This window comes from Triticum dicoccoides, chromosome 3A, assembly GCF_002162155.2.
Source record: "Triticum dicoccoides isolate Atlit2015 ecotype Zavitan chromosome 3A, WEW_v2.0, whole genome shotgun sequence".
NCBI classification, from domain to species: Eukaryota; Viridiplantae; Streptophyta; class Magnoliopsida; order Poales; family Poaceae; genus Triticum; species Triticum dicoccoides.
Genome location: NC_041384.1, coordinates 257,965,559 through 257,992,670, shown reverse-complemented (window position 1 = coordinate 257,992,670; position 27,112 = coordinate 257,965,559). Strand labels below are relative to the sequence as shown.

Below are 27,112 nucleotides of genomic sequence, written 5' to 3'. Positions count from 1 at the left end.
CTCGCGCCGCCTCGTCCTCCTCGCCACCGGATCCGGCCGGAGGAGGCCGGATCTACTCCTCCCCTGCCTCCCCGCCGCTCCATCGGGCTCGCCGGAGCCGCGGCGACCTCGTCGGACTCGCCTCGGGCCGCGTGCCACCGAACCCTAGATCTGGAGGTCCCAAATTTTCTTCTAAGTCCCCATTTTCCCAGATCCATGTGCCCTTTTTCATCATGCTATATCTCCGCATTCGTAGCTCCGTTTTGGGCATATAGCATATCAAAATGTTCGCCTCAGAGAGTACATCATTTCATTTCATTGCATCATTTTCATTTCAGTTCATCTTGATGCCCTAAATTCTGTTAGAAGAGTGCTACTTGAGATAATTGTCAGATCTGCTACTCCATTTAGATATTTGTCATTTTTGCCATGATTATTGTGTGCATGATATGCCCCTGAGTTCTACATATGTTTTGTTAAGGGTTTTGCCATCTTTCCAGAGGTGCAACCCATGTATTTTTGTGATGTGTGTGGTGACTAGCACAAGCTTGCAAAGGGAGGCACTTGGTAATGCTGATTTCAGGGACTTGGCATTTCCACTAAGTCCTTGACCTGTTTATCTCATACGGCCATATGTTCATGTTGTTTCCTAGTGATCCGTGCCTCTTTTGAGGATGATCAGTAAGGATGTTTTGTTAATCTTGTAGTGATCTATCCATCCATGTCTTTGTTTGCAATTATGGAGCACCCTAGCTTGAGTCAATCGAGCTCTACTTTTGTCATTTCGTGAATCTGGGCAGATTGTGTACTTGTTAGCGATTTTGCCGAGGATGTTGTAGTTGATCCGTGCATGCTATGCTATTGTTCTTGCCATGTCTAGCTTGAATTTTGTGCATTCTTGATGGGTGTATGCTTAGCTTGTCATGACCTGCTCCGTAGTGAGTGCATCGAGCTCGTAAACATGCCTACTTGATATCTGTTTCAGCATGCACCAGTTTTCACTAAGTCTGAAAACTGATTATGCTTTTGCTATGTTCACATGCTTGCAAATGTATTTTCTGATCCCTTTTGGCTCAAGGTCACTAAGGGACTTTTGTTAATCTCTTTGAGTATCTCCATTCCATGCTTTATTTTGCCATGTTCAGGTCCTGTAGCATATAGTTTTGTTGCTCCGAAGTGTGCTATCTGGTCTGAATTCCAGACAAGTGTTAATTTCACTAAGTCTGAGATCTGTTTTCCATATGCATTTTTGCCATGCTTGTTTGAACCTGTTAATGGATGATTTGGCCGTAGCTCAGTGCTAGACTTTTGTTAAGCTTCTTGAATGCATCCCTGCCATGTATTTTGTTGTCATGTTTGAGTGCTGTAGCATGTTCATCTCGTTGCATTTAGATGGCTACTTGTTGTAAATGGCAGACCGGTGTCATATTTGAATCGCTTGCCATTTCCAAACCGTAACTCCGATTTTGGCGTTCTTTATATCGTTTTCAAGCGATTTCATCTCATCTTTCCAGTGGCACGCTTGGATTTCCAAGTTGAGGCCAGGTTCATGCATCCCTTCTCAAATCTTGCATATGCATCCCGCATCCCATCCCGCATAGCATACCATCTTTGCATCTTATTGTTTGAGCTTGCACGTGGTTGATTGTGTTCCGTTTGCTTGTTTGTCTTGTTTGGGTAGATTCGGGAGACGAGTTCGCTAACGAGGAGCCCGTTGAGTTTGCTGTCGAGGATCCAGTCAACTCTGACAACTTTGCAAGCAAGATGATCATACCCTCGAAATCACTACTATCTTTGCTTTGCTAGATGCTCGCTCTTTTGCTATGCCAATGCTACGAAGCCTACCACTTGCTTTCAAGCCTCCCAAATTTCCATGTCAAACCTCTAACCCACCATGTCCTAGCAAACCGTTGATTGGCTATGTTACCGCTTTGCTCAGCCCCTCTTATAGCTTTGCTAGTTGCAGGTGAAGATTGGAGACCGTTCCTTGTTGGAACATTTATTTAATTGTTGGGATATCATTATATTGCCATGTTATCTTAATGCATCTATATACTTGGTAAAGGGTGGAAGGCTTGGCCTCTCGCCTAGTGTTTTGTTCCACTCTTGCCGCCCTAGTTTCCGTCATATCGGTGTTATGTTCCCGGATTTTGCGTTCCTTACGCGGTTGGGTTATAATGGGAACCCCTTGATAGTTCGCCTTGATTAAAGCTTTTCCAGCAATGCCCAACCTTGGTTTTACCATTTGCCACCTAGCCTCTTTTTCCCTTGGGTTTCCGGAGCCCGAGGGTCATCTTATTTTAGCCCCCCCTGGGCCAGTGCTCCTCTGAGTGTTGGTCCAAACTAGAGTCCTGTGCAGCGCCCCCTCGGGGAAACTCGAGGTTTGGTTTTAGTTGTATGGAGCGCTCATCTGAGTGTGCCCTGAGAACGAGATATGTGCAGCTCCTATCGGGATTTGTCGGCACATTCGGGCGGTGTTGCTGGATTTGTTTTAACCTGTCAAAGTGTCTTGAAGAACCGAGGTACCGAGTCTGATCGGAACATCTCGGGATGAGGTCTATTCCTTCGTTGACCGTGAGAGCTTGTCATGGGCTAAGTTGGGACTCCCCTGTAGGGATTTGAACTTTCGAAAGCCGTGCCCGCGGTTATGGGCAGATGGGAATTTGTTAATGTCCGGTTGTAGATAACTTGAACCTTAACTTAATTAAAATGAATCAACCGTGTGAGTTGCCGTGATGGTCTCTTCTCGGCGGAGTCCAGGAAGTGAACACGGTGTTGGAGTAATGCTTGCCGCAGGTTTGCCCTCTTTAGTTATGCATTCGCGCTTTGCCTCCTCTTCTCGCTCTCTTTTGCGAACAGGATAGCCACCATATATGCTAGTTGCTTGCTGCAGCTCCACATATTCACCTTGCCATACCTATTAAGCTTAAATAGTCTTGATCGCAAGGGTGCGAGATTGCTGAGTCCCTGTGGCTCACAGTTTACTATTACACCAGATGCAGGGCCTGATGATTCCACTCCAGGTGACGCGCTCGATCTCAAGTGGGAGTTCGACAAGGACTCCCAATGATACTATGTGTCTTTCCCTGATGATCAGTAGTGGTGCCCAGTTGGGGGTGATCGGGACCATGTCGCATGTTGGGTTATCTTTTATTTTGGCGCCGTAGTCGGGCCATGAGTGTTTGGTTGATGTAATGTTATTTATGTACCTTGATTGACGTGGAGAGTGTAAGCCAACTATGTTATCTCCCCTTTTATTATCTATATTACATGGGATGTTGTGAAGATTGCCTAACTTGCGACATATGCCTTCAATGCGATTATGCCTCTAAGTCATGCCTCGACACGTGGGAGATATAGTCGCATCGAGGGTGTTACAAGTTGGTATCAGAGCCTTCCCCGACCTTAGGAGCCCCATTGCTTGATCATTTTTTAGCAACCGAGTTGTGTCTAGAAAAATGTTTTGAGTCATCTAGGAATTATATATTGGAGAGTTTAGGAATTCTTTTTACTTCCCAGTCTCCTCATCGCTCTGGTAAGGCATCCTGACGTAGAGTTTTGACTCTTCTCTTCTCAAATTTCACTAATTTTTTTTAGGATCACGCGGGTATCTTGGAATCGTTCCGATGGTTTTATGACGAGAACATTGTCTTGGTGCCTCCTGTCAGGGGTTTTGTGGAAGTGTCCCGGGGAGTTGAGCTCTGTGTCGTTGTCGTCATAATTTTATCGTTGCAGTTCTGGAATACTTGAGTTTAGTACGCCGACATCGAAAATCTCTTTTATGCAGTTCGTTGGTGAGATAACCTCGACGCCACCCAGTACTGGGGCGGGAGTTCGGGAGTATCGCCATAACTTGTATAACGGATGCTTTTCGAAGGTTGAGGTAGATGGTTTCCGAAGTTTTTCTTGGTTATGTGTTGAAGGATGGATACAGCTGGATGTAGGATTTGCTAGATTTGGGTGAGATATTATGCTTCCCCTGTATCCCCAACACTTGATTGCATAACCGGAAAGGTTCGGGAGTTTCATAGGTGGGAATTCTTGTAGCTCTAGTTCTTCTTCCACGGATATTTGGTTTGAGATTGGGATTTCTTACCGAGTATTCGATTCTTGATCCATACCTTGTTGATTTATTTCTCTACCTAAATTCTAAGTGGCTTCTCAATTTATGGATATGTGACCATTTCAAGAGGAATGCATTCGTTCATTTTGTTCGGATGTGAAGACTATATGTTGCAATTTTCATTCCGTTGGATTCAGCTTCAATATTTGTCTATCAATGTGCTAATGGATGTCAACCTCTTCAGGATGGCTCCTCCAACGCGCACGACTCCGAATCCTGATCCGCCACTACCTCCACCTCCTCCGGAGGCATGGCAAGCTATGATGGCCGCAACCAATGCAAACACACAGTTGATCATGTAAATTCTTCAAGAGCGCAATCAAGGCAACCAAGGGAACCAAGGCAACAATCAGAATCACTTTGCTACACTCAACCAGTTCCTTGCTAACGGGCCAAAGACTTTCAGCAATTGTGTTGAGGCAACCGATGCTGACGATTGGCTTGTGGATCTGCGCAAGCATTTCGAGTGCAGTAACATCAGGCTTGAGGACTTTGTCAAGTTCGCTTCCTTCCAACTCAAAGATCAAGCTGCAGAATGGTTCCAGCAGTACAAGGACTCCAGAGGTGGACGTGCGATTACCTGGGATGAATTCCGTCAAGATTTTAGAGCTCACCATATCCCTCAGAGCATGGTTGAAAGCAAGCGTGAGGAATTCCGCAACCTGAAGCAAGGCTCTTTGTCTGTCTATGACTACAACAAGTTGTTCCAGAAGCTCGCCCGCTTTGCCAAGCAGGACGTTCCTGATGAGAAGAGCATGATATACTAGTTCAGGGGTGGTCTCAAAGAAAAAATTCAGCTAGCTCTTGTTCTCTTTGAGCCCTTGAGGTACGATGAGTTCTACAACATGGCATTGAAGCAAGAGGCCGCTCAATTGAGGTGTGATGCTTCCAAGAAGCGAGTCAGAGATGCTACTCCTTCTTCCTCTACTCAAGTGGCCAAGCAGCAGAAGTATTGGCTTCCTCCTCCTCCGTTTCGTCAGCCGTATCAGAAGAGCAAAGGTGGCAGTGGTTCTTCCCACCTACCCAACCCTGGCTTTTAGAACAAGACTTCGTCTCAAGGTCCAAGATCAAGTGCTTCGTACCACCGTCTGCTTTCAGAGGTCACGTGCAACAAGTGCCAACAGAAGGGTCACTATGCCAACAAGTTTCTCAACCAGAGGCGTCTCCCTCCTCCTCCTCCTATGAGATCGACAAGTACAGCTGTGGTCAAGCATAACCCCAAGCACGCCAAGGTTAACTTAGGCAGAGGGTTCGTCAGATGTCATCATGGGTAACCTTCCTGTTAATGATATTCCTGCAAAAGTTCTTTTTGACACTGGTGCATCTCATTGTTTCATTTCCAAACCTTTTGCATCAAAGTATGAGTGCGATTATCAGTATCTGCAAAGTTCCTTGCAAATTGTGTCACTGGGCAAGCAGATGACAGCTAACACCTGCGTCCCGGAGGTTACTATCACCTTGGGCGACTACAAGTTCCTTTCTTCCCCAATTGTTCTTGGTAACTCGGATATTGATCTTATTCTCGGGATGGATTGGCCTTCTAAGCACAAGGCGCATCTTGATTGTGCTGCCAGGCAGATTCAGTTGACTCATTCGTCTAAGGATGTAATTGTCTTTGCCGCTCGGGATAATACCATCCGTCTGTTTTCTCTCAATGAGAAGGGTGAACTGGATGCTATCTCGCAAATTCCAGTCGTTTGCAAATATCAAAACGTCTTTCCAGAAGAGCTTCCAGGAATGCCTCCGCACCGGCCAGTTGAATTCGTCATTGATCTTGAGCCTGGCACAGAACCAGTGTGCAAGCGTCCTTACAAGCTCGGACCTGAAGAGTTGAAGGAGCTGAAGAAGCAACTCGATATTCAAGGGAGAATGGGTCTCATCCGGCCTAGTTCTTCTCCGTGGGGTTGTGGTGTTCTTTTTGCGAAGAAGAAGGATGGAACGGACCGACTTTGTGTCGATTACCGTCCATTGAACAAGAAGACCATCAAGAACAAATATCCACTTCCCAACATCAATGAGCTGTTCGAACAACTCAAAGGTGCCCAAGTATTCTCCTAGCTTGATCTCCGTATGGGTTATCATCAGATTCGAATCTGTGAGCAAGATATTCCCAAGACGGCTTTCAGAACAAGCTATGGTTCATATGAATACACTGTCATGTCTTTTGGCCTCGTCAACGCTCATCCGACGTTCTCTCTGTTGGAAATATGCCCTAGAGGCAATAATAAATTGATTATTATTATATTTCCTTGTTCATGATAATCGTTTATTATCCATGCTAGAATTGTATTGATAAGAAACTCAGATACATGTGTGGATACATAACAACACCATGTCCCTAGTAAGCCTCTAGTTGACTAGCTCGTTGATCAATAGATGGTTACGGTTTCCTGACCATGGACATTGGATGTCGTTGATGACGGGATCACATCATTAGGAGAATGATGTGATGGACAAGACCCAATCCTAAGCCTAGCACATAGATCGTGTAGTTCGTTTGCTAAAGCTTTTCTAATGTCAAGTATCATTTCCTTAGACCATGAGATTGTGCAACTCCCGGATACCGTAGGAATACTTTGGGTGTGCCAAACATCACAACGTAACTAGGTGGCTATAAAGGTGCACTACGGGTATCTCCGAAAGTGTCTGTTGGGTTGGCACGAATCGAGACTGGGATTTGTCACTCCGTGTAAACGGAGGGGTATCTCTGGGCCCACTCGGTAGGACATCATCATAATGTGCACAATGTGACCAAGGAGTTGATCACGGGATGATGTGTTACGGAACGAGTAAAAGAGACTTGCTGGTAACGAGATTGAACAAGGTATCGGGATACCGACGATCGAATCTCGTGCAAGTATCGTACCGCTAGACAAAGGGAATTATATACGGGATTGATCGAATCCTCGACATCGTGGTTCATCCGATGAGATCATCGTGGAACATGTAGGAACCAACATGGGTATCCAGATCCCGCTGCTGGTTATTGACCGGAGAACGTCTCAGTCATGTCTGCATGGTTCCCAAACCCGTAGGGTCTACACACTTAAGGTTCGATGATGCTAGGGTTATAAGGAATAGATATATGTGGTTACTGAATGTTGTTCGGAGTCCCGGATGAGATCCCGGACGTCACGAGGAGTTCCGGAATGGTTCGGAGGTAAAGATTTATATATGGGAAGTCCTATTTTGGTCACCGGAAAAGTTTCGGGTTTTATCGGTAACGTACCGGGACCACCGGGAGGGTCCCGGGGGTCCACCAAGTGGGGCCACCAGCCCCGGAGGCTTGCATGGGCAAAGAGTGGGAAGGGACCAGCCCCTGAGTGGGGTGGTGCGCCTCCCACAAGGCCCAAGGCGCAGCTAGGAGGAGAAGGGGGAAACCCTAGGCGCAGATGGGCCTAAGGCCCACCCTAGGGCGCGCCCCCCTCTCCCCCTCTTGGCCGCCCCCTCCATCCCATCTAGGGCTGCCGCGCCCCTAGGGGTGGGAACCCTAGAGGGGGTGCACCCTCCTCTCCTTCGCCTATATATACTTGAGGTTAGGGGGCTGCAACACACACGATTTGATCTCTCCCTGGCGCAGCCCTACCTCTCTCCTCCTCGTCTCTTGCAGTGCTTGGCGAAGCCCTGCTGGAGTACCACGCTCCTCCACCATCACCACGCCATTGTGCTGCTGCTGGATGGAGTCTTCCTCAACCTCTCCCTCTCTCCTTGCTGGATCAAGGCATGGGAGTTGTCACCGGGCTGTATGTGTGTTGAACGCGGAGGTGCCGTCCGTTCGGCACTAGGATCTCCGGTGATTTGGATCACGACGAGTACGACTCCTTCAACCCGTTCTCTTGAACGCTTCCGCATAGCGATCTACAAGGGTATGTAGATGCACTCTCCTTCCCCTCGTTGCTAGTTTCTCCATAGATAGATCTTGGTGACACGTAGGAAAATTTCGAATTTCTGCTACATTCCTTAATAGTGGCATCATGAGCTAGGTCTATTGCGTAGATTCTATGCACGAGTAGAACACAAAGTAGTTGTGGGCGTTGATTTTGTTCAATATGCTTACCATTACTAGTCCAATCTTGTTTCGACGGTATTGTGGGATGAAGCGGCCTGGACCGACCTTACACGTACTCTTACGTGAGACTGGTTCCACCGACTGACATGCACTAGTTGCATAAGGTGGCTAGCGGGTGTCTGTCTCTCCCACTTTAGTCGGAACGGATTCGATGAAAAGGGTCCTTATGAAGGGTAAATAGCAATTGGCATATCACGTTGTGGTTTTGTGTAGGTAAGAAACGTTCTTGCTAGAAACCCATAGCAGCCACGTAAATCATGCAAACAACAATTAGAGGACGTCTAACTTGTTTTTGCAGGGTATGCTATGTGATGTGATATGGCCAAGAAGAATGTGATGAATGATATGTGATGTATGAGATTGCTCATGTCTTGTAATAGGAATCACGACTTGCATGTCGATGAGTATGACAACCGGTAGGAGCCATAGGAGTTGTCTTTATTTATTGTATGACCCGCGTGTCATTGAACAACGCCATGTAATTACTTTACTTTATTGCTAACCGGTAGCCATAGTAGTAGAAGTAATAGTTGGCGAGCAACTTCATGGAGACACGATGATGGAGATCATGATGATGGAGATCATGGTGTCATGCCGGTGACAAGATGATCATGGAGCCCCAAGATGGAGATCAAAGGAGCTATATGATATTGGCCATATCATGTCACTATTATTTGATTGCATGTGATGTTTATCATGTTTTTGCATCTTGTTTACTTAGAACGACGGTAGTAAATAAGATGATCCCTCATAATAATTTCAAGAAAGTGTTCCCCTAACTATGCACCGTTGCGACAGTTCGTTGTTTCGAAGCACCACGTGATGATCGGGTGTGATAGATTCTAACGTTCACATACAACGGGTGTAAGACAGATTTACACACGCGAAACACTTAGGTTGACTTGACGAGCCTAGAATGTACAGAGATGGCCTCGGAACACAATAGACCGAAAGGTCGAGCATGAGTCATATGGTAGATACGATCAACATGAAGATGTTCACCGATGATGACTAGTCCGTCTCACGTGATGATCGGACACGGCCTAGTTGACTCGGATCATGTAATCACTTAGATGACTAGAGGGATGTCTATCTGAGTGGGAGTTCATAAGATGAACTTAATTATCCTGAACATAGTCAAAAGGTCTTCGCAAATTATGTCGTGGCTCACGCTTTAGTTCTACTATTTAGATATGTTCCTAGAGAAAATTTAGTTGAAAGTTGATAGTAGCAATTATGCGGACTAGGTCCGTAAACTAAGGATTGTCCTCATTGCTTCATAGAAGGGTTATGTCCTTAATGCACCACTCAGTGTGCTGAACCTCGAACGTCGTCTGTGGATGTTGCGAACATCTGACATACACATTTTGATAACTACGTGATAGTTCAGTTAAACGGTTTAGAGTTGAGGCACCGAAGACGTTTTGAAACGTCGCGAAACATATGAGATGTTTCAAGGGCTGAAATTGGGATTTCAGGTTCGTGCCCATGTCAAGAGGTATAAGACCTCCGACGATTTTCTTAGCCTGCAAACTAAGGGAGAAAAGCTCAATTGTTGAGTTTGTGCTCAGATTGTCTGACTACAACAATCATTTGAATCGAGTGGGAGTTGATCTTCCAGATGAGATAGTGATGTTTCTCCGAAGTCATTACCACCAAGCTGCTAGAGCTTCGTGATGAACTATAATATATCAGGGACATATATGATGATCCTTGAGATATTCGCGATGTTCGACACCACAAAATAGAAATCAAGAAGGAGCATCAATTGTTGATGGTTGGTGAAACCACTAGTTTCAAGAAGGGCAAGGGAAAAAGGGATACTTCATGAAACGGCAAATCAGCTGCTGCTCTAGTGAAGAAACCCAAGGTTGAACCCAAACCCGAGACTAAGTGCTTCTGTAATAAGTGGAACAGCCACTGGAGCAGAATTACCCTAGATACTTGGTAGATAAGAAGGCTGGCAAGGTCGACATAAGTATATTGGATATGCGTTATAATGTGTACTTTACTAGTACTCCTAGTAGCACCAGGGTACTAGATACCGGTTCGGTTGCTAAGTGTTAGTAACTCGAAATAAAAGCTACGGAATAAACGGAGACTAGCTAAAGGTGAGATGACGATATGTGTTGGAAGTATTTCCAAGGTTGTTCAAATATCGTACGCTCCCTCTACCATCGAGATTGGTATTAAAACCTAAATAATTGTTATTTGGTGTTTGCGTTGAGCATAGACATGATTGGATTACGTCTATCGCAATACGGTTATTCATTTAAGGAGAATAAAGGTTACTCTGTTTATTTGAATAATACCTTCAATGGTCTTACACCTAAAATGAATGGTTTATTGAATCTCGATCGTAGTGATACACATGTTCATGCCAAAAGATATAAGATAGTAATGATAGTACCACCTACTTGTGGCACTGCCACGTAAGTCATATCAGTATAAAACGCATGAAGAAGCTCCATGTTGATGGATCTTTGGGCTCACTCGTTTTGAAGAGTTTGAGACATGCGAACCATGTCTATTGGTGTATATGCATGAAGAAACTCCATGCAAATGGACCGTTTGGACTCACTTGATTTTGAATCACCTGAGACATGCAAATCATGCCACATGGGCAAGATGACTGAAAGCCTCGTTTTCAGTAAAATGGAAGTAGAAAGCAACTTGTTGGAAGTAATACATTTTGATGTGAGCAGTCCAATGAGTGCTGAGGCATGTAGTGGATATCGTTATGTTCTTACTTCACAGATGATTTGAGTAGATGTTGAGTACATTTACTTGATGAATCACGAGTCTGAATTATTGAAAGGTTCAAGTAATTTCAGGGTGAAGTTGAAAGATCGTCGTGACAAGAGGATAAAATATCTATGATATGATCATAGAGATGAATATCTGAATTACGAGTTTGGCACAGAATTAAGATATTGTGGAAATTGTTTCACAACTAATACAGCCTGGAACACCATAGTGTGATGGTGTGTCCGAACATCATAACTGCACCCTATTGGATATGATGCATACCATGATGTCTCTTATCGAATTACCACGATAGTTTATGGGTTAGGCATTAGAGACAACCACATTCACTTTAAATAGGGCACCCTGTAATTCCGATGAGATGACACCGTATGAACTATGGTTTAGAGAAACCTAAGCTGTCATTTCTTAAAAGTTTGGGCCTGCGACGCTTATGTGAAAAAAATTTCAGGCAGATAAGCTCGAACCCAAAGTGGATAAATGCATCTTCATAGGCCACCCAAAATAGTTGGGTATACCTCCTGTCTCAGATCCGAAAGCAATAAGGGATTGTTTCTAGAATCGGGTCCTTTCTCGAGGAAAAGTTTCTCTCGAATGAATTGAGTGGGAGGATGGTGGAGACTTGATGAGGTTATTGAACCATCTCTTCAACTAGTGTGTGGCAGGGCACAGGGAGTTGTTCCTGTGGCACCTACACCAATTGAAGTGGAAGCTTATGATATTGATCATGAGACTTCGGATCAAGTCACTCCCAAACCTCGTAGGATGACAAGGATGCGTACTACTTCAGACTGGTACGTAATCCTATCTTGGAAGTCATGTTGCTAGACAATAATGAACCTACGAGCTATGGAGAAGCGATGGTGGGCCTGGATTCCGATAAATGGCTCGAGGCCATAAAATCTGAGAGAGGATCCATGTATGAAAACAAAGTGTAGACTTTGGCAGAACGGCTCGATGGTCGTAAGGCTATTGAGTACAGATGGATTTTAAAAGGAAGACGGACAATGATGGTAAGTATCACCATTAAGAAAGCTCGACTTGTCGTTAAGATTTTTCCGACAAGCTCAAGGAGTTGACTATGATGAGACTTTCTCACTCATAGCGATGCTAAGAGTCTGTTGGAATTATATTAGCGATTACTGCATTATTTATGAAATCTTGCAGATAGGATGTCAAAACATTGTTTCCTCGACTATTTTCTTGAGGAAAGGTTGTATGTGATACAACCGGAAGGTTTTGTCAATCCTGAAAGATGCTACTAAGTATGCAAAGCTCCAGCAATCTTTCTAAGGACTGGAGTAAGCATCTCGGAGTTGGAATGTATGCTTTGATGAGATGATCAAAGATTTTGGGTATATACAAAGTTTATGAGAAACTTGTATTTCCAAAGAAGTGAGTGGGAGAACTATAAAATTTCTGATGAATATATGTTGTTGACATATTGTTGATCAGAAATGACGTAGGATTTCTGGAAAGCATATAGGGTTATTTGAAAGTGTTTTTCAATGGAAAGCCTGGATTAAGCTACTTGAACATTGAGCATCAAGATCTATAAGGATAGATCAAAATGCTTAATGGTACTTTCAAATGAGCACATACCTTGACATGCTCTTGAAGGTGTTCAAGATGGATCAGTCAAAGAAGGAGTTCTTGCTTGAGTTGTAAGGTATGAAGTTAAGACTTAAAGCTCGACCACGGCAGAAGAAAGAGGAAGGACGAAGGTCGTCCCCTATGCTTTTGTCATAGGCTCTCTACAGTATGCTATGCTGTGTACCGCACCTGATGTGTGCCTTGCCACATGTCTGGCAAGAGGGTACAAAGGTGATCCAGGATTGGATCACCAGATAGCGGTCAAAATTGTCCTTGGAGTAACAAGGACATGTTTCTCGATTATGGAGGTGATAAAGAGTTCGGCGTAAAGGGTTACATCGATGCAAGCTTTAACACCTATCCGAATGACTCCGAGTAGCAAACCGGATACGTATAGTGGAGCAACCATTTGGAATAGCTCCAAGTGGAGCGTGGAAGCAACATTTATAATATAACCTAGAGATTTGCAAAGTACATACGGATCTGAATGTTGCAGACCCGTTGACTAAAACCTCTCTCGCAAGCAAAACATGATCAACCCAGAACTCTTTGAGTCTTAATCACATGATGATGTGAACTAGTTTAGTGACACTAGTAAACTCTTTGGATGTTGGTCACATGGCGATATGACCTGTGAGTGTTAATCACATGGCGATGTGAACTAGATTATTGACTCCAGTGCAAGTGGGAGACTGTTGGAAATATGCCCTAGAGGCAATAATAAATTGATTATTATTATATTTCCTTGTTCATGATAATCGTTTATTATCCATGCTAGAATTGTATTGATAGGAAACTCAGATACATGTGTGGATACATAGACAACACCATGTCCCTAGTAAGCCTCTAGTTGACTAGCTCGTTGATCAATAGATGGTTACGGTTTCCTGACCATGGACATTGGATGTCGTTGATGACGGGATCACATCATTAGGAGAATGATGTGATGGACAAGACCCAATCCTAAGCCTAGCACATAGATCATGTAGTTCATTTGCTAAAGCTTTTTGAATGTCAAGTATCATTTCCTTAGACCATGAGATTGTGCAACTCCCGGATACCGTAGGAATACTTTGGGTGTGCCAAACGTCACAACGTAACTGGGTGGCTATAAAGGTGCACTACGGGTATCTCCGAAAGTGTCTGTTGGGTTGGCACGAATCGAGACTGGGATTTGTCACTCCGTGTAAACGGAGAGGTATCTCTGGGCCCACTCGGTAGGACATCATCATAATGTGCAGAATGTGACCAAGGATTTGATCACGGGATGATGTGTTACGGAATGAGTAAAAGAGACTTGCCGGTAACGAGATTGAACATGGTATCGGGATACCGACGATCGAATCTCGTGCAAGTATCGTACCGCTAGACAAAGGGAATTATATACGGGATTGATCGAATCCTCGACATCGTGGTTCATCCGATGAGATCATCGTGGAACATGTAGGAACCAACATGGGTATCCAGATCCCGCTGTTGGTTATTGACCGGAGAATGTCTCGGTCATGTCTGCATGGTTCCAGAACCCGTAGGGTCTACACACTTAAGGTTCGATGACGCTAGGGTTATAAGGAATAGATATACATGGTTACCGAATGTTGTTCGGAGTCCCGGATGAGACCCCGGACGTCACGAGGAGTTCCAGAATGGTCCGGAGGTAAAGATTTATATATGGGAAGTCCTGTTTTGGTCACCGAAAAAGTTTTGGGTTTTATCGGTAACGTACCGGGACCACCGGGAGGGTCCCGGGGGTCCACCAAGTGGGGCCACCAGCCCCGGAGGCTTGCATGGGCCAAGAGTGGGAAGGGACCAGCCCCTGAGTGGGCTGGTGGGCCTCCCACAAGGCCCAAGGCGCAGCTAGGAGGAGAAGGGGGAAACCCTAGGCGTAGATGGGCCTAAGGCCCACCCTAGGGCGCGCCCCCTCTCCCCCTCTTGGCCGCCCCCCTCTATCCCATCTAGGGCTGCCGCCCCCCTAGGGGTGGGAACCCTAGAGGGGGCGCACCCTCCTCCCCTTCCCCTATATATACTTGAGGTTAGGGGGCTGCAACACACGCGATTTGATCTCTCCCTGGCGCAGCCCTACCTCTCTCCTCCTCGTCTCTTGCGGTGCTTGGCGAAGCCCTGCTGGAGTACCACGCTCCTCCACCATCACCACACCGTTGTGCTGCTGCTGGATGCAGTCTTCCTCAACCTCTCCCTCTCTCCTTGCTGGATCAAGGCATGGGAGACGTCACCGGGCTGTACGTGTGTTGAACACGGAGGTGCCGTCCGTTCGGCACTAGGATCTCCGGTGATTTGGATCACGACAAGTACGACTCCTTCAACCCGTTCTCTTGAACGCTTCCGCATAGCAATCTACAAGGGTATGTAGATGCACTCTCCTTCCCCTCGTTGCTAGTTTCTCCATAGATAGATCTTGGTGACACGTAGGAAAATTTCGAATTTCTGCTACATTCCTCAATAGTGGCATCATGAGCTAGGTCTATTGTGTAGATTCTATGCACGAGTAGAACACAAAGTAGTTGTGGGCATTGATTTTGTTCAATATGCTTACCGTTACTAGTCCAATCTTGTTTCGACGGTATTGTGGGATGAAGCAGCCTGGACCGACCTTACACGTACTCTTACGTGAGACTGGTTCCACCGACTGACATGCACTAGTTGCATAAGGTGGCTAGCGGGTGTCTGTCTCTCCCACTTTAGTCGGAACGGATTCGATGAAAAGGGTCCTTATGAAGGGTAAATAGCAATTGGCATATCACGTTGTGGTTTTGCGTAGGTAAGAAACGTTCTTGCTAGAAACCCATAGCAGCCACGTAAAACATGCAAACAACAATTAGAGGACGTCTAACTTGTTTTTGCAGGGTATGCTATGTGATGTGATATGGCCAAGAAGAATGTGATGAATGATATGTGATGTATGAGATTGATCATGTTCTTGTAATAGGAATCACGACTTGCATGTCGATGAGTATGACAACCGGTAGGAGCCATAGGAGTTGTCTTTATTTATTGTATGACCCGCGTGTCATTGAACAACGCCATGTAATTACTTTACTTTATTGCTAACCGGTAGCCATAGTAGTAGAAGTAATAGTTGGCGAGCAACTTCATGGAGACACGATGATGGAGATCATGATGATGGAGATCATGGTGTCATGCTGGTGACAAGATGATCATGGAGCCCCAAGATGGAGATCAAAGGAGCTATATGATATTGGCCATATCATGTCACTATTATTTGATTGCATGTGATGTTTATCATGTTTTTGCATCTTGTTTACTTAGAACGACGGTAGTAAATAAGATGATCCCTCATAATAATTTCAAGAAAGTGTTCCCCTAACTATGCACCGTTGCGACAGTTCGTTGTTTCGAAGCACCACGTGATGATCGGGTGTGATAGATTCTAACGTTCACATACAACGGGTGTAAGACAGATTTACACACGCGAAACACTTAGGTTGACTTGACGAGCCTAGAATGTACAGAGATGGCCTCGGAACACAATAGACCGAAAGGTCGAGCATGAGTCATATGGTAGATACGATCAACATGAAGATGTTCACAGATGATGACTAGTCCGTCTCACGTGATGATCGGACACGGCCTAGTTGACTCGGATCATGTAATCACTTAGATGACTAGAGGGATGTCTATCTGAGTGGGAGTTCATAAGATGAACTTAATTATCCTGAACATAGTCAAAAGGTCTTCGCAAATTATGTCGTGGCTCACGCTTTAGTTCTACTATTTAGATATGTTCCTAGAGAAAATTTAGTTGAAAGTTGATAGTAGCAATTATGCGGACTAGGTCCGTAAACTAAGGATTGTCCTCATTGCTTCATAGAAGGGTTATGTCCTTAATGCACCACTCAGTGTGCTGAACCTCGAACGTCGTCTGTGGATGTTGCGAACATCTGACATACACATTTTGATAACTACGTGATAGTTCAGTTAAACGGTTTAGAGTTGAGGCACCGAAGACGTTTTGAAACGTCGCGAAACATATGAGATGTTTCAAGGGCTGAAATTGGGATTTCAGGTTCGTGCCCATGTCAAGAGGTATAAGACCTCCGACGATTTTCTTAGCCTGCAAACTAAGGGAGAAAAGCTCAATTGTTGAGTTTGTGCTCAGATTGTCTGACTACAACAATCATTTGAATCGAGTGGGAGTTGATCTTCCAGATGAGATAGTGATGTTTCTCCGAAGTCATTACCACCAAGCTGCTAGAGCTTCGTGATGAACTATAATATATCAGGGACATATATGATGATCCTTGAGATATTCGCGATGTTCGACACCACAAAATAGAAATCAAGAAGGAGCATCAATTGTTGATGGTTGGTGAAACCACTAGTTTCAAGAAGGGCAAGGGAAAAAGGGATACTTCATGAAACGGCAAATCAGTTGCTGCTCTAGTGAAGAAACCCAAGGTTGAACCCAAACCCGAGACTAAGTGCTTCTGTAATAAGGGGAACAGCCACTGGAGTAGAATTAGCCTAGATACTTGGTAGATAAGAAGGCTGGCAAGGTCGACATAAGTATATTGGATATGCGTTATAATGTGTACTTTACTAGTACTCCTAGTAGCACCAGGATATTAGATACCGGTTCGGTTGCTAAGTGTTAGTAACTCGAAATAAAAGCTACGGAATAAATGGAGACTAGCTAAAGGTGAGATGACGATATGTGTTGGAAGTATTTCCAAGGTTGTTCAAATATCGTACGCTCCCTCTACCATCGAGATTGGTATTAAAACCTAAATAATTGTTATTTGGTGTTTGCGTTGAGCATAGACATGATTGGATTACGTCTATCGCAATACAGTTATTCATTTAAGGAGAATAAAGGTTACTCTGTTTATTTGAATAATACCTTCAATGGTCTTACACCTAAAATGAATGGTTTATTGAATCTCGATCGTAGTGATACACATGTTCATGCCAAAAGATATAAGATAGTAATGATAGTACCACCTACTTGTGGCACTGCCACATAAGTCATATCAGTATAAAACGCATGAAGAAGCTCCATGTTGATGGAGCTTTGGGCTCACTCGTTTTGAAGAGTTTGAGACATGCGAACCATGTCTATTGGTGTATATGCATGAAGAAACTCCATGCAAATGGACCGTTTGGACTCACTTGATTTTGAATCACCTGAGACATGCAAATCATGCCACATGGGCAAGATGACTGAAAGCCTCGTTTTCAGTAAAATGGAAGTAGAAAGCAACTTGTTGGAAGTAATACATTTTGATGTGTGCAGTCCAATGAGTGCTGAGGCATGTAGTGGATATCGTTATGTTCTTACTTCACAGATGATTTGAGTAGATGTTGAGTACATTTACTTGATGAATCACGAGTCTGAATTATTGAAAGGTTCAAGTAATTTCAGGGTGAAGTTGAAAGATCGTCGTGACAAGAGGATAAAATATCTATGATATGATCATAGAGATGAATATCTGAATTACGAGTTTGGCACAGAATTAAGATATTGTGGAAATTGTTTCACAACTAATACAGCCTGGAACACCATAGTGTGATGGTGTGTCCGAACATCATAACTGCACCCTATTGGATATGATGCATACCATGATGTCTCTTATCGAATTACCATGATAGTTTGTGGGTTAGGCATTAGAGACAACCACATTCACTTTAAATAGGGCACCCCGTAATTCCGATGAGATGACACCGTATGAACTATGGTTTAGAGAAACCTAAGCTGTCATTTCTTAAAAGTTTGGGGCTGCGACGCTTATGTGAAAAAAAAATTCAGGCTGATAAGCTCGAACCCAAAGTGGATAAATGCATCTTCATAGGCCACCCAAAATAGTTGGGTATACCTCCTGTCTCAGATCCGAAAGCAATAAGGGATTGTTTCTAGAATCGGGTCCTTTCTCGAGGAAAAGTTTCTCTCGAATGAATTGAGTGGGAGGATGGTGGAGACTTGATGAGGTTATTGAACCATCTCTTCAACTAGTGTGTGGCAGGGCATAGGGGTTGTTCCTGTGGCACCTACACCAATTGAAGTGGAAGCTTATGATATTGATCATGAGACTTCGGATCAAGTCACTCCCAAACCTCGTAGGATGACAAGGATGCGTACTACTTCAGAGTGGTACGTAATCCTGTCTTGGAAGTCATGTTGCTAGACAATAATGAACCTACGAGCTATGGAGAAGCGATGGTGGGCCTGGATTCTGATAAATGGCTCGAGGCCATAAAATCCGAGAGAGGATCCATGTATGAAAACGAAGTGTAGACTTTGGCAGAATGGCTCGATGGTCGTAAGGCTATTGAGTACAGATGGATTTTAAAAGGAAGACGGACAATGATGGTAAGTATCATAATTAAGAAAGCTCGACTTGTCATTAAGATTTTTCCGACAAGCTCAAGGAGTTGACTATGATGAGACTTTCTCACTCATAGCGATTCTAAGAGTCTGTTGGAATTATATTAGCGATTACTGCATTATTTATGAAATCTTGCAGATAGGATGTCAAAACATTTTTTCCTCGACGATTTTCTTGAGGAAAGGTTGTATGTGATACAACCGGAAGGTTTTGTCAATCCTGAAAGATGCTAATAAGTATGCAAAGCTCCAGCAATCTTTCTAAGGACTGCAGTAAGCATCTCGGAGTTGGAATGTATGGTTTGATGAGATGATCAAAGATTTTGGGTGTATACAAAGTTTATGAGAAACCTGTATTTCCAAAGAAGTGAGTGGGAGAACTATAAAATTTCTGATGAATATATGTTGTTGACATATTGTTGATCAGAAATGACGTAGGATTTCTGGAAAGCATATAGGGTTATTTGAAAGTGTTTTTCAATGGAAAGCCTGGATTAAGCTACTTGAACATTGAGCATCAAGATCTATAAGGATAGATCAAAACGCTTAATGGTACTTTCAAATGAGCACATACCTTGACATGCTCTTGAAGGTGTTCAAGATGGATCAGTCAAAGAAGGAGTTCTTGCCTGAGTTGTAAGGTATGAAGTTAAGACTTAAAGCTCGACCACGGCAGAAGAAAGAGGAAGGACGAAGGTCGTCCCCTATGCTTTTGTCATAGGCTCTCTACAGTATGCTATGTTGTGTACCGCACCTGATGTGTGCCTTGCCACATGTCTGGCAAAAGGGTACAAAGGTGATCCAGGAGTGGATCACCAGATAGCGGTCAAAATTGTCCTTGGAGTAATAAGGACATGTTTCTCGATTATGGAGGTGATAAAGAGTACGGCGTAAAGGGTTACATCGATGCAAGCTTTAACACCTATCCGAATGACTCCGAGTAGCAAACCGGATACGTATAGTGGAGCAACCATTTGGAATAGCTCCAAGTGGAGCGTGGAAGCAACATTTATAATATAACCTAGAGATTTGCAAAGTACATACGGATCTGAGTGTTGCAGACCCGTTGACTAAAACCTCTCTCGCAAGAAAAACATGATCAAACCCAGAACTCTTTGAGTCTTAATCACATGATGATGTGAACTAGTTTAGTGACACTAGTAAACTCTTTGGATGTTGGTCACATGGCGATGTGACCTGTGAGTGTTAATCACATGGCGATGTGAACTAGATTACTGACTCTAGTGCAAGTGGGAGACTGTTGGAAATATGCCCTAGAGGCAATAATAAATTGATTATTATTATATTTCCTTGTTCATGATAATCGTTTATTATCCATGCTAGAATTGTATTGATAGGAAACTCAGATACATGTGTGGATACATAGACAACACCATGTCCCTAGTAAGCCTCTAGTTGACTAGCTCGTTGATCAATAGATGGTTACGGTTTCCTGACCATGGACATTGGATGTCGTTGATGACGGGATCACATCATTAGGAGAATGATGTGATGGACAAGACCCAATCCTAAGCCTAGCACATAGATAATGTAGTTCGTTTGCTAAAGCTTTTCGAATGTCAAGTATCATTTCCTTAGACCATGAGATTGTGCAACTCCCGGATACTATAGGAATACTTTGGGTGTGCCAAACGTCACAACGTAACTGGGTAGCTATAAAGGTGCACTACGGGTATCTCCGAAAGTGTCTGTTGGGTTGGCACGAATCGAGACTGGGATTTGTCACTCCATGTAAACGGAGAGGTATCTCTGGGCCCACTCGGTAGGACATCATCATAATGTGCACAATGTGACCAAGGAGTTGATCACGGGATGATGTGTTACGGAATGAGTAAAAGAGACTTGCCGGTAACGAGATTGAACAAGGTATCGGGATACCGACGATCGAATCTCATGCAAGTATCGTACCGCTAGACAAAGGGAATTATATACAGGATTGATCGAATCCTCGACATCGTGGTTCATCCGATGAGATCATCGTGGAACATGTAGGAACCAACATGGGTATCCAGATCCCGCTGTTGGTTATTGACCGGAGAACGTCTCGGTCATGTCTGCATGGTTCCAGAACCCGTAGGGTCTACACACTTAAGGTTCGATGACGCTAGGGTTATAAGGAATAGATATACATGGTTACCGAATGTTGTTCGGAGTCCCGGATGAGATCCCAGACGTCATGAGGAGTTCCGGAATGGTCCGGAGGTAAAGATTTATATATGGGAAGTCCTGTTTTGGTCACCGGAAAAGTTTCGGGTTTTATCGGTAACGTACCGGGACCACCGGGAGGGTCCCGGGGGTCCACCAAGTGGGGCCACCAGCCCCGGAGGCTTGCATGGGCCAAGAGTGGGAAGGGACCAGCCCCTGAGTGGGCTGGTGGGCCTCCCACAAGGCCCAAGGCGCAGCTAGGAGGAGAAGGGGGAAACCCTAGGCGTAGATGGGCCTAAGGCCCACCCTAGGGCGCGCCCCCTCTCCCCCTCTTGGCCGACCCCCTCCATCCCATCTAGGGCTGCCGCCCCCCTAGGGGTGGGAACCCTAGAGGGGGCGCACCCTCCTCCCCTTCCCCTATATATACTTGAGGTTAGGGGGCTGCAACACACGCGATTTGATCTCTCCCTGGCGCAGCCCTACCTCTCTCCTTCTCGTCTCTTGCGGTGCTTGGCGAAGCCCTGCTGGAGTACCACGCTCCTCCACCATCACCACGCCGTTGTGCTGCTGCTGGATGCAGTCTTCCTCAACCTCTCCCTCTCTCCTTGCTGGATCAAGGCATGGGAGACGTCACCAGGCTGTACGTGTGTTGAACGCGGAGGTGCCGTCCGTTCGGCACTAGGATCTCCGGTGATTTGGATCACGACAAGTACGACTCCTTCAACCCGTTCTCTTGAACGCTTCCGCATAGCGATCTACAAGGGTATGTAGATGCACTCTCCTTCCCCTCGTTGCTAGTTTCTCCATAGATAGATCTTGGTGACACGTAGGAAAATTTCGAATTTCTGCTACATTCCTCAATAGTGGCATCATGAGCTAGGTCTATTGCGTAGATTCTATGCACGAGTAGAACACAAAGTAGTTGTGGGCGTTGATTTTGTTCAATATGCTTACCGTTACTAGTCCAATCTTGTTTCGACGGTATTGTGGGATGAAGCGGCCTGGACCGACCTTACACGTACTCTTACGTGAGACTGGTTCCACCGACTGACATGCACTAGTTGCATAAGGTGGCTAGCGGGTGTCTGTCTCTCCCACTTTAGTCAGAACGGATTCGATGAAAAGGGTCCTTATGAAGGGTAAATAGCAATTGGCATATCACGTTGTGGTTTTGCGTAGGTAAGAAACGTTCTTGCTAGAAACCCATAGCAGCCACGTAAAACATGCAAACAACAATTAGAGGACGTCTAACTTGTTTTTGCAGGGTATGCTATGTGATGTGATATGGCCAAGAAGAATGTGATGAATGATATGTGATGTATGAGATTGATCATGTTCTTGTAATAGGAATCACGACTTGCATGTCGATGAGTATGACAATCGGCAGGAGCCATAGGAGTTGTCTTTATTTATTGTATGACCCGCGTGTCATTGAACAACGCCATGTAATTACTTTACTTTATTGCTAACCAGTAGCCATAGTAGTAGAAGTAATAGTTGGCGAGCAACTTCATGGAGACACGATGATGGAGATCATGATGATGGAGATCATGGTGTCATGCCGTTGACAAGATGATCATGGAGCCCCAAGATGGAGACCAAAGGAGCTATATGATATTGGCCATATCATGTCACTATTATTTGATTGCATGTGATGTTTATCATGTTTTTGCATCTTGTTTACTCAGAACGACGGTAGTAAATAAGATGATCCCTCATAATAATTTCAAGAAAGTGTTCCCCTAACTGTGCACCATTGCGACAGTTCGTTGTTTCGAAGCACCACGTGATGATCGGGTGTGATAGATTCTAACGTTCACATACAACGGGTGTAAGACAGATTTACACACGCGAAACACTTAAGTTGACTTGACGAGCCTAGCATGTACAGACATGGCCTCGGAACACAATAGACCGAAAGGTCGAGCATGAGTCGTATGGTAGATACGATCAACATGATGATGTTCACCGATGATCACTAGTCCGTCTCACGTGATGATCGGACACGGCCTAGTTGACTCGGATCATGTAATCACTTAGATGACTAAAGGGATGTCTATCTGAGTGGGAGTTCATAAGATGAACTTAATTATCCTGAACATAGTCAAAAGGTATTCGCAAATTATGTCGTGGCTCACGCTTTAGTTCTACTGTTTAGATATGTTCCTAGAGAAAATTTAGTTGAAAGTTGATAGTAGCAGTTATGCGGACTAGGTCCGTAAACTGAGGATTGTCCTCATTGCTTCATAGAAGGCTTATGTCCTTAATGCACCACTCAGGGTGCTGAACCTCGAACGTCGTCTATGGATGTTGCGAACATCTGACATACACATTTTGATAACTACATGATAGTTCGGTTAAACGGTTTAGAGTTGATGCAAGAGAAGAAAGTTGTTGCTTATAGCTCTTGCCAGTTGAAGCCCAATGAGAAGAACTACCCCACTCATGATCTCGAGTTGGCGGCAGTGGTGCATGCTCTTTTGACTTGGAGACATCTCTTATTGGGAAGAAAAGTGGACATCTTCACTGACCACAAGAGTCTCAAGTACATCTTCACTCAGCCTAATCTCAACCTCAGGCAAACTCGATGGGTCGAAATGATTCAAGAGTATAATCCGAGTATAGAGTATACTCCAGGCAAGGCCAATGTGATTGCTGACGCATTGAGCAGAAAGGCTTATTGCAACAATCTGATTCTCAAGCCTTATCAACTCGAGCTTTGTGAAGCTTTCCGCAAACTTAATCTGCAAGTTGTTCCTCAAGGTTTCCTCGCCAACCTTCAAGTCTCTCGTACCTTGGAAGATCAGATTCGCCAAGCCCAGCTTCTTGATGCTATGGTGAAAAAGGTGAAGATTGGGATTGCCAAGAGTCAACCCAAGTACAAGTGCTACCGCCTTGATGACAAGGATACTCTCTTCTTCGTGGATCGTATTGTTGTGCCCAAAGGTGAACTTCGTAAAGTGATCATGAACGAGGCTCACAATTCTCTCCTCTCCATCCACCCTGGAAGTACGAAGATGTATCAGGACCTTAAGCAGGCTTATTGGTGGACTCGAATGAAGCGCGAGATCGCTCAGTTCGTGAATGAGTGTGATGTCTGCAGAAGAGTGAAGGCAGAACACCAAAGGCCAGCTGGTCTCCTCCAACCTCTTGCCATTCCAGAATGGAAGTTTGACCACATTGAGATGGACTTCGTGACTGGGTTTCCAAAGTCCAAGCGTGGCAATGATGCTATATTCGTTGTCATCGACAAACTCACCAAAGTGGCTCACTTTCTGCCTATCAAAGAGTCAATCACTGCAGCTCAATTGGCGGAGCTCTATACCTCTCGAATTGTCTCTCTGCACGGTATTCCTCAAGTGATCTCTTCAGACCGTGGCAACATCTTTACCTCCAAGTTTTGGGATTCTTTTCAGAAGGCCATGGGCACTAACATCCGCTTCAGCACTGCTTTCCATCCTCAAACTAGCGGTCAAGTCGAGCGTGTCAACCAGATTCTTGAAGATATGCTCAGGGCTTGTGTGATCTCCTTAGGCATGAAGTAGGAGGATTGTCTTCCTTATGCTGAATTCTCCTACAACAACAGTTTTCAAGCAAGTTCGAGCAAGGCCCCATTTGAAATTCTGTATGGCAGGAAGTGCCGTACCCCTCTCAACTGGTCTGAAACCGGTGAACGTCAGCTTCTAGGAAATGACTTAATCACAGAGGCAGAGGAAATGTGCAAAGTCATTCGAGATAACCTCAAAGCAGCCCAATCCTGCCAGAAGAGCTACTATGACAGTAAGCACCGTGATTTGGCTTTCGAGATCGGAGATCATGTTTACCTCTGCATCTCTCCTATGAAAGGTACTCGTCGCTTCGGTATTAAAGGGAAGCTTGCCCCCAGATACGTGGGACCTTTCAAGATTGTCAGCAAGAGAGGCGATCTCGCCTATCAACTTGAGCTTCCTTCAAACTTTGCAAATGTTCATGATGTGTTCCATGTCTCTCAGCTCCGAAAGTGCTTCAAGACTCCTGACCGCACCGTCAACTTCGAGGACATTGAGCTCCAAGAAGATCTCTCCTATCGTGAGCACCCAGTTGCTATTCTTGAAGAGACTAAACACAAGACTCGCAACAAGTCAATCAAATTCCTCAAAGTCAAGTGGTCACACCATTCTGACCGTGAAGCTACCTGGGAACGCGAGGATCACCTCCGTTCTGAGTACCCGGTGTTCTTTCAGTCCTAGATCTCGGGACGAGATCCTTTCGTAGTGGTGGAGTGTTGTAACACCCCGGATATGACTTTCCCAATATGTATTCCAACTCTTGCCGTTTCCGGCCTTAAGTTATTTTATTTTCTCGGGTTCAGGTTTTTGTCTCCGTGTGTTGTTGTCGTTGTCATGCATCTCATATCATGTCATCATGTGCATTGCATTTGCATACGTGTTCATCTCATGCATTCGAGCATTTTCCCCGTTGTCCATTTTGCATTCCGGCGCTTCGTTCTCCCCTGGTGGTCATTTCTACCTTTCTTTCGTGTGTGGGGATTAAACATTTCTGGATTGGACCGAGACTTGCCAAGCGGCCTTGGTTTACTACCGGTAGACCGCTTGTCAAGTTTCGTACCATTTGGACTTCGTTTGATGGTCCAACGGTTAACCGAGGGACCGAAAAGGCCTCGTGTGTTGCAGCCCAACACCCCTCCAATTTGGCCCAAAACCCACCTAAACCCTCTCCATCATCTAGAGCATTCGATCACGATCGCGTGGCCGAAAACCGCACCTCATTTGGACTCTCCTAGCTCCCTCTATGCCTATATATAGACCCCTCCTCTAAATTCGCGGATCCCCTCTCCCAAACCCTAAAAATTTCGTCTCCTCCGCCGCCGGACGTGTCCACACCCGCCGGACACGCCCGGCCGCCGCCTGCTCCCACCGCCGCGGCCCGCCCAGCCAACAGCGGGCCCCCGCGGCCCGGACGCCGCCTTCCCACGCCTCCTGCGCCCTGCTGCCCGACGCCGCTGCCTCGCCACCTTCGCCTCACCGGCCGGCGCCGCCACGCCGCCGTGGTTCGCCTCGCTGCCGGCCGCCGACACCGTGCCGCCCCGCTCTGCCGACACCGCGCCCGCGCCGCCTCGTCCTCCTCGCCACCGGATCCGGCCGGAGGAGGCCGGATCTACTCCTCCGCTGCCTCCCTGCTGCTCCATCGGGCTCGCTGGAGCCGCGGCGACCTCGCCGGACTCGCCTCGGGCCGCGTGCCACCGAACCCTAGATCTAGAGGTCCCAAATTTTCTTCTAAGTCCCCGTTTTCCCAGATCCATGTGCCCTTTTTCATCATGCTATATATCTGCATCCGTAGCTCTGTTTTGGGCATATAGCATATCAAAATGTTCGCCTCAGAGAGTACATCATTTCGTTCAATTGCATCATTTTCATTTGAGTTCATCTTGATGCCCAAAATGCTGTTAGAAGAGTGCTACTTGAGATAATTGTCAGATCTGCTACTCCATTTAGATATTTGTCATTTTGCCATGATTATTGTGTGCATGATATGCCCCTGAGTTCTACATATGTTTTGTTAAGGGTTTTGCCATCTTTCCAGAGGTGCAACCCATGTATTTTTGTGATGTGTGTGGTAACTAGCACAAGCTTGCAAAGTGAGGCACTTGGTAATACTGATTTCAGGGACTTAGCATTTCCACACAGTCCTTGACCTGTTTATCTCATATGGCCATATGTTCATGTTGTTTCCTAGTGATCCGTGCCTTTTTTGAGGATGATCAGTAAGGATGTTTTGTTAATCTTGTAGTGCTCTATCCATCCATGTCTTTGTTTGCAATTATGGAGCATCCTAGCTTGAGTCAATCGAGCTCTACTTTTGTCATTTCGTGAATTTGGGCAGATTGTCTACTTGTTAGCGATTTTGCGGAGGATGCTGTAGTTGATCCGTGCATGCCATGCTATTGTTCTTGCCATGTCTAGCTTGCATTTTGTGCATTCTTGATGGGTGTATGCTTAGCTTGTCATGACCTGCTCCGTAGTGAGTGCATCGAGCTCGTAAACATGCCTACTTG

The 27,112-nt window shown here is 45.2% G+C and overlaps 1 protein-coding gene across 1 annotated transcript in view; it reads right to left on the bottom strand.

Annotated features, from left to right (window-relative positions):
- Positions 1 to 26,245, bottom strand: part of LOC119272207 (serine/arginine repetitive matrix protein 1-like) — a 45,324-nt gene extending 19,079 nt beyond the window's left edge. The window contains exon 1 of the mRNA XM_037553745.1: positions 25,931 to 26,245. Within this exon, the coding sequence (XP_037409642.1) occupies positions 25,931 to 26,245 (315 nt within the window). The remainder of the gene's footprint in view (positions 1 to 25,930) is intronic.
- Between the last annotated feature and the right edge of the window lie 867 nt (positions 26,246 to 27,112).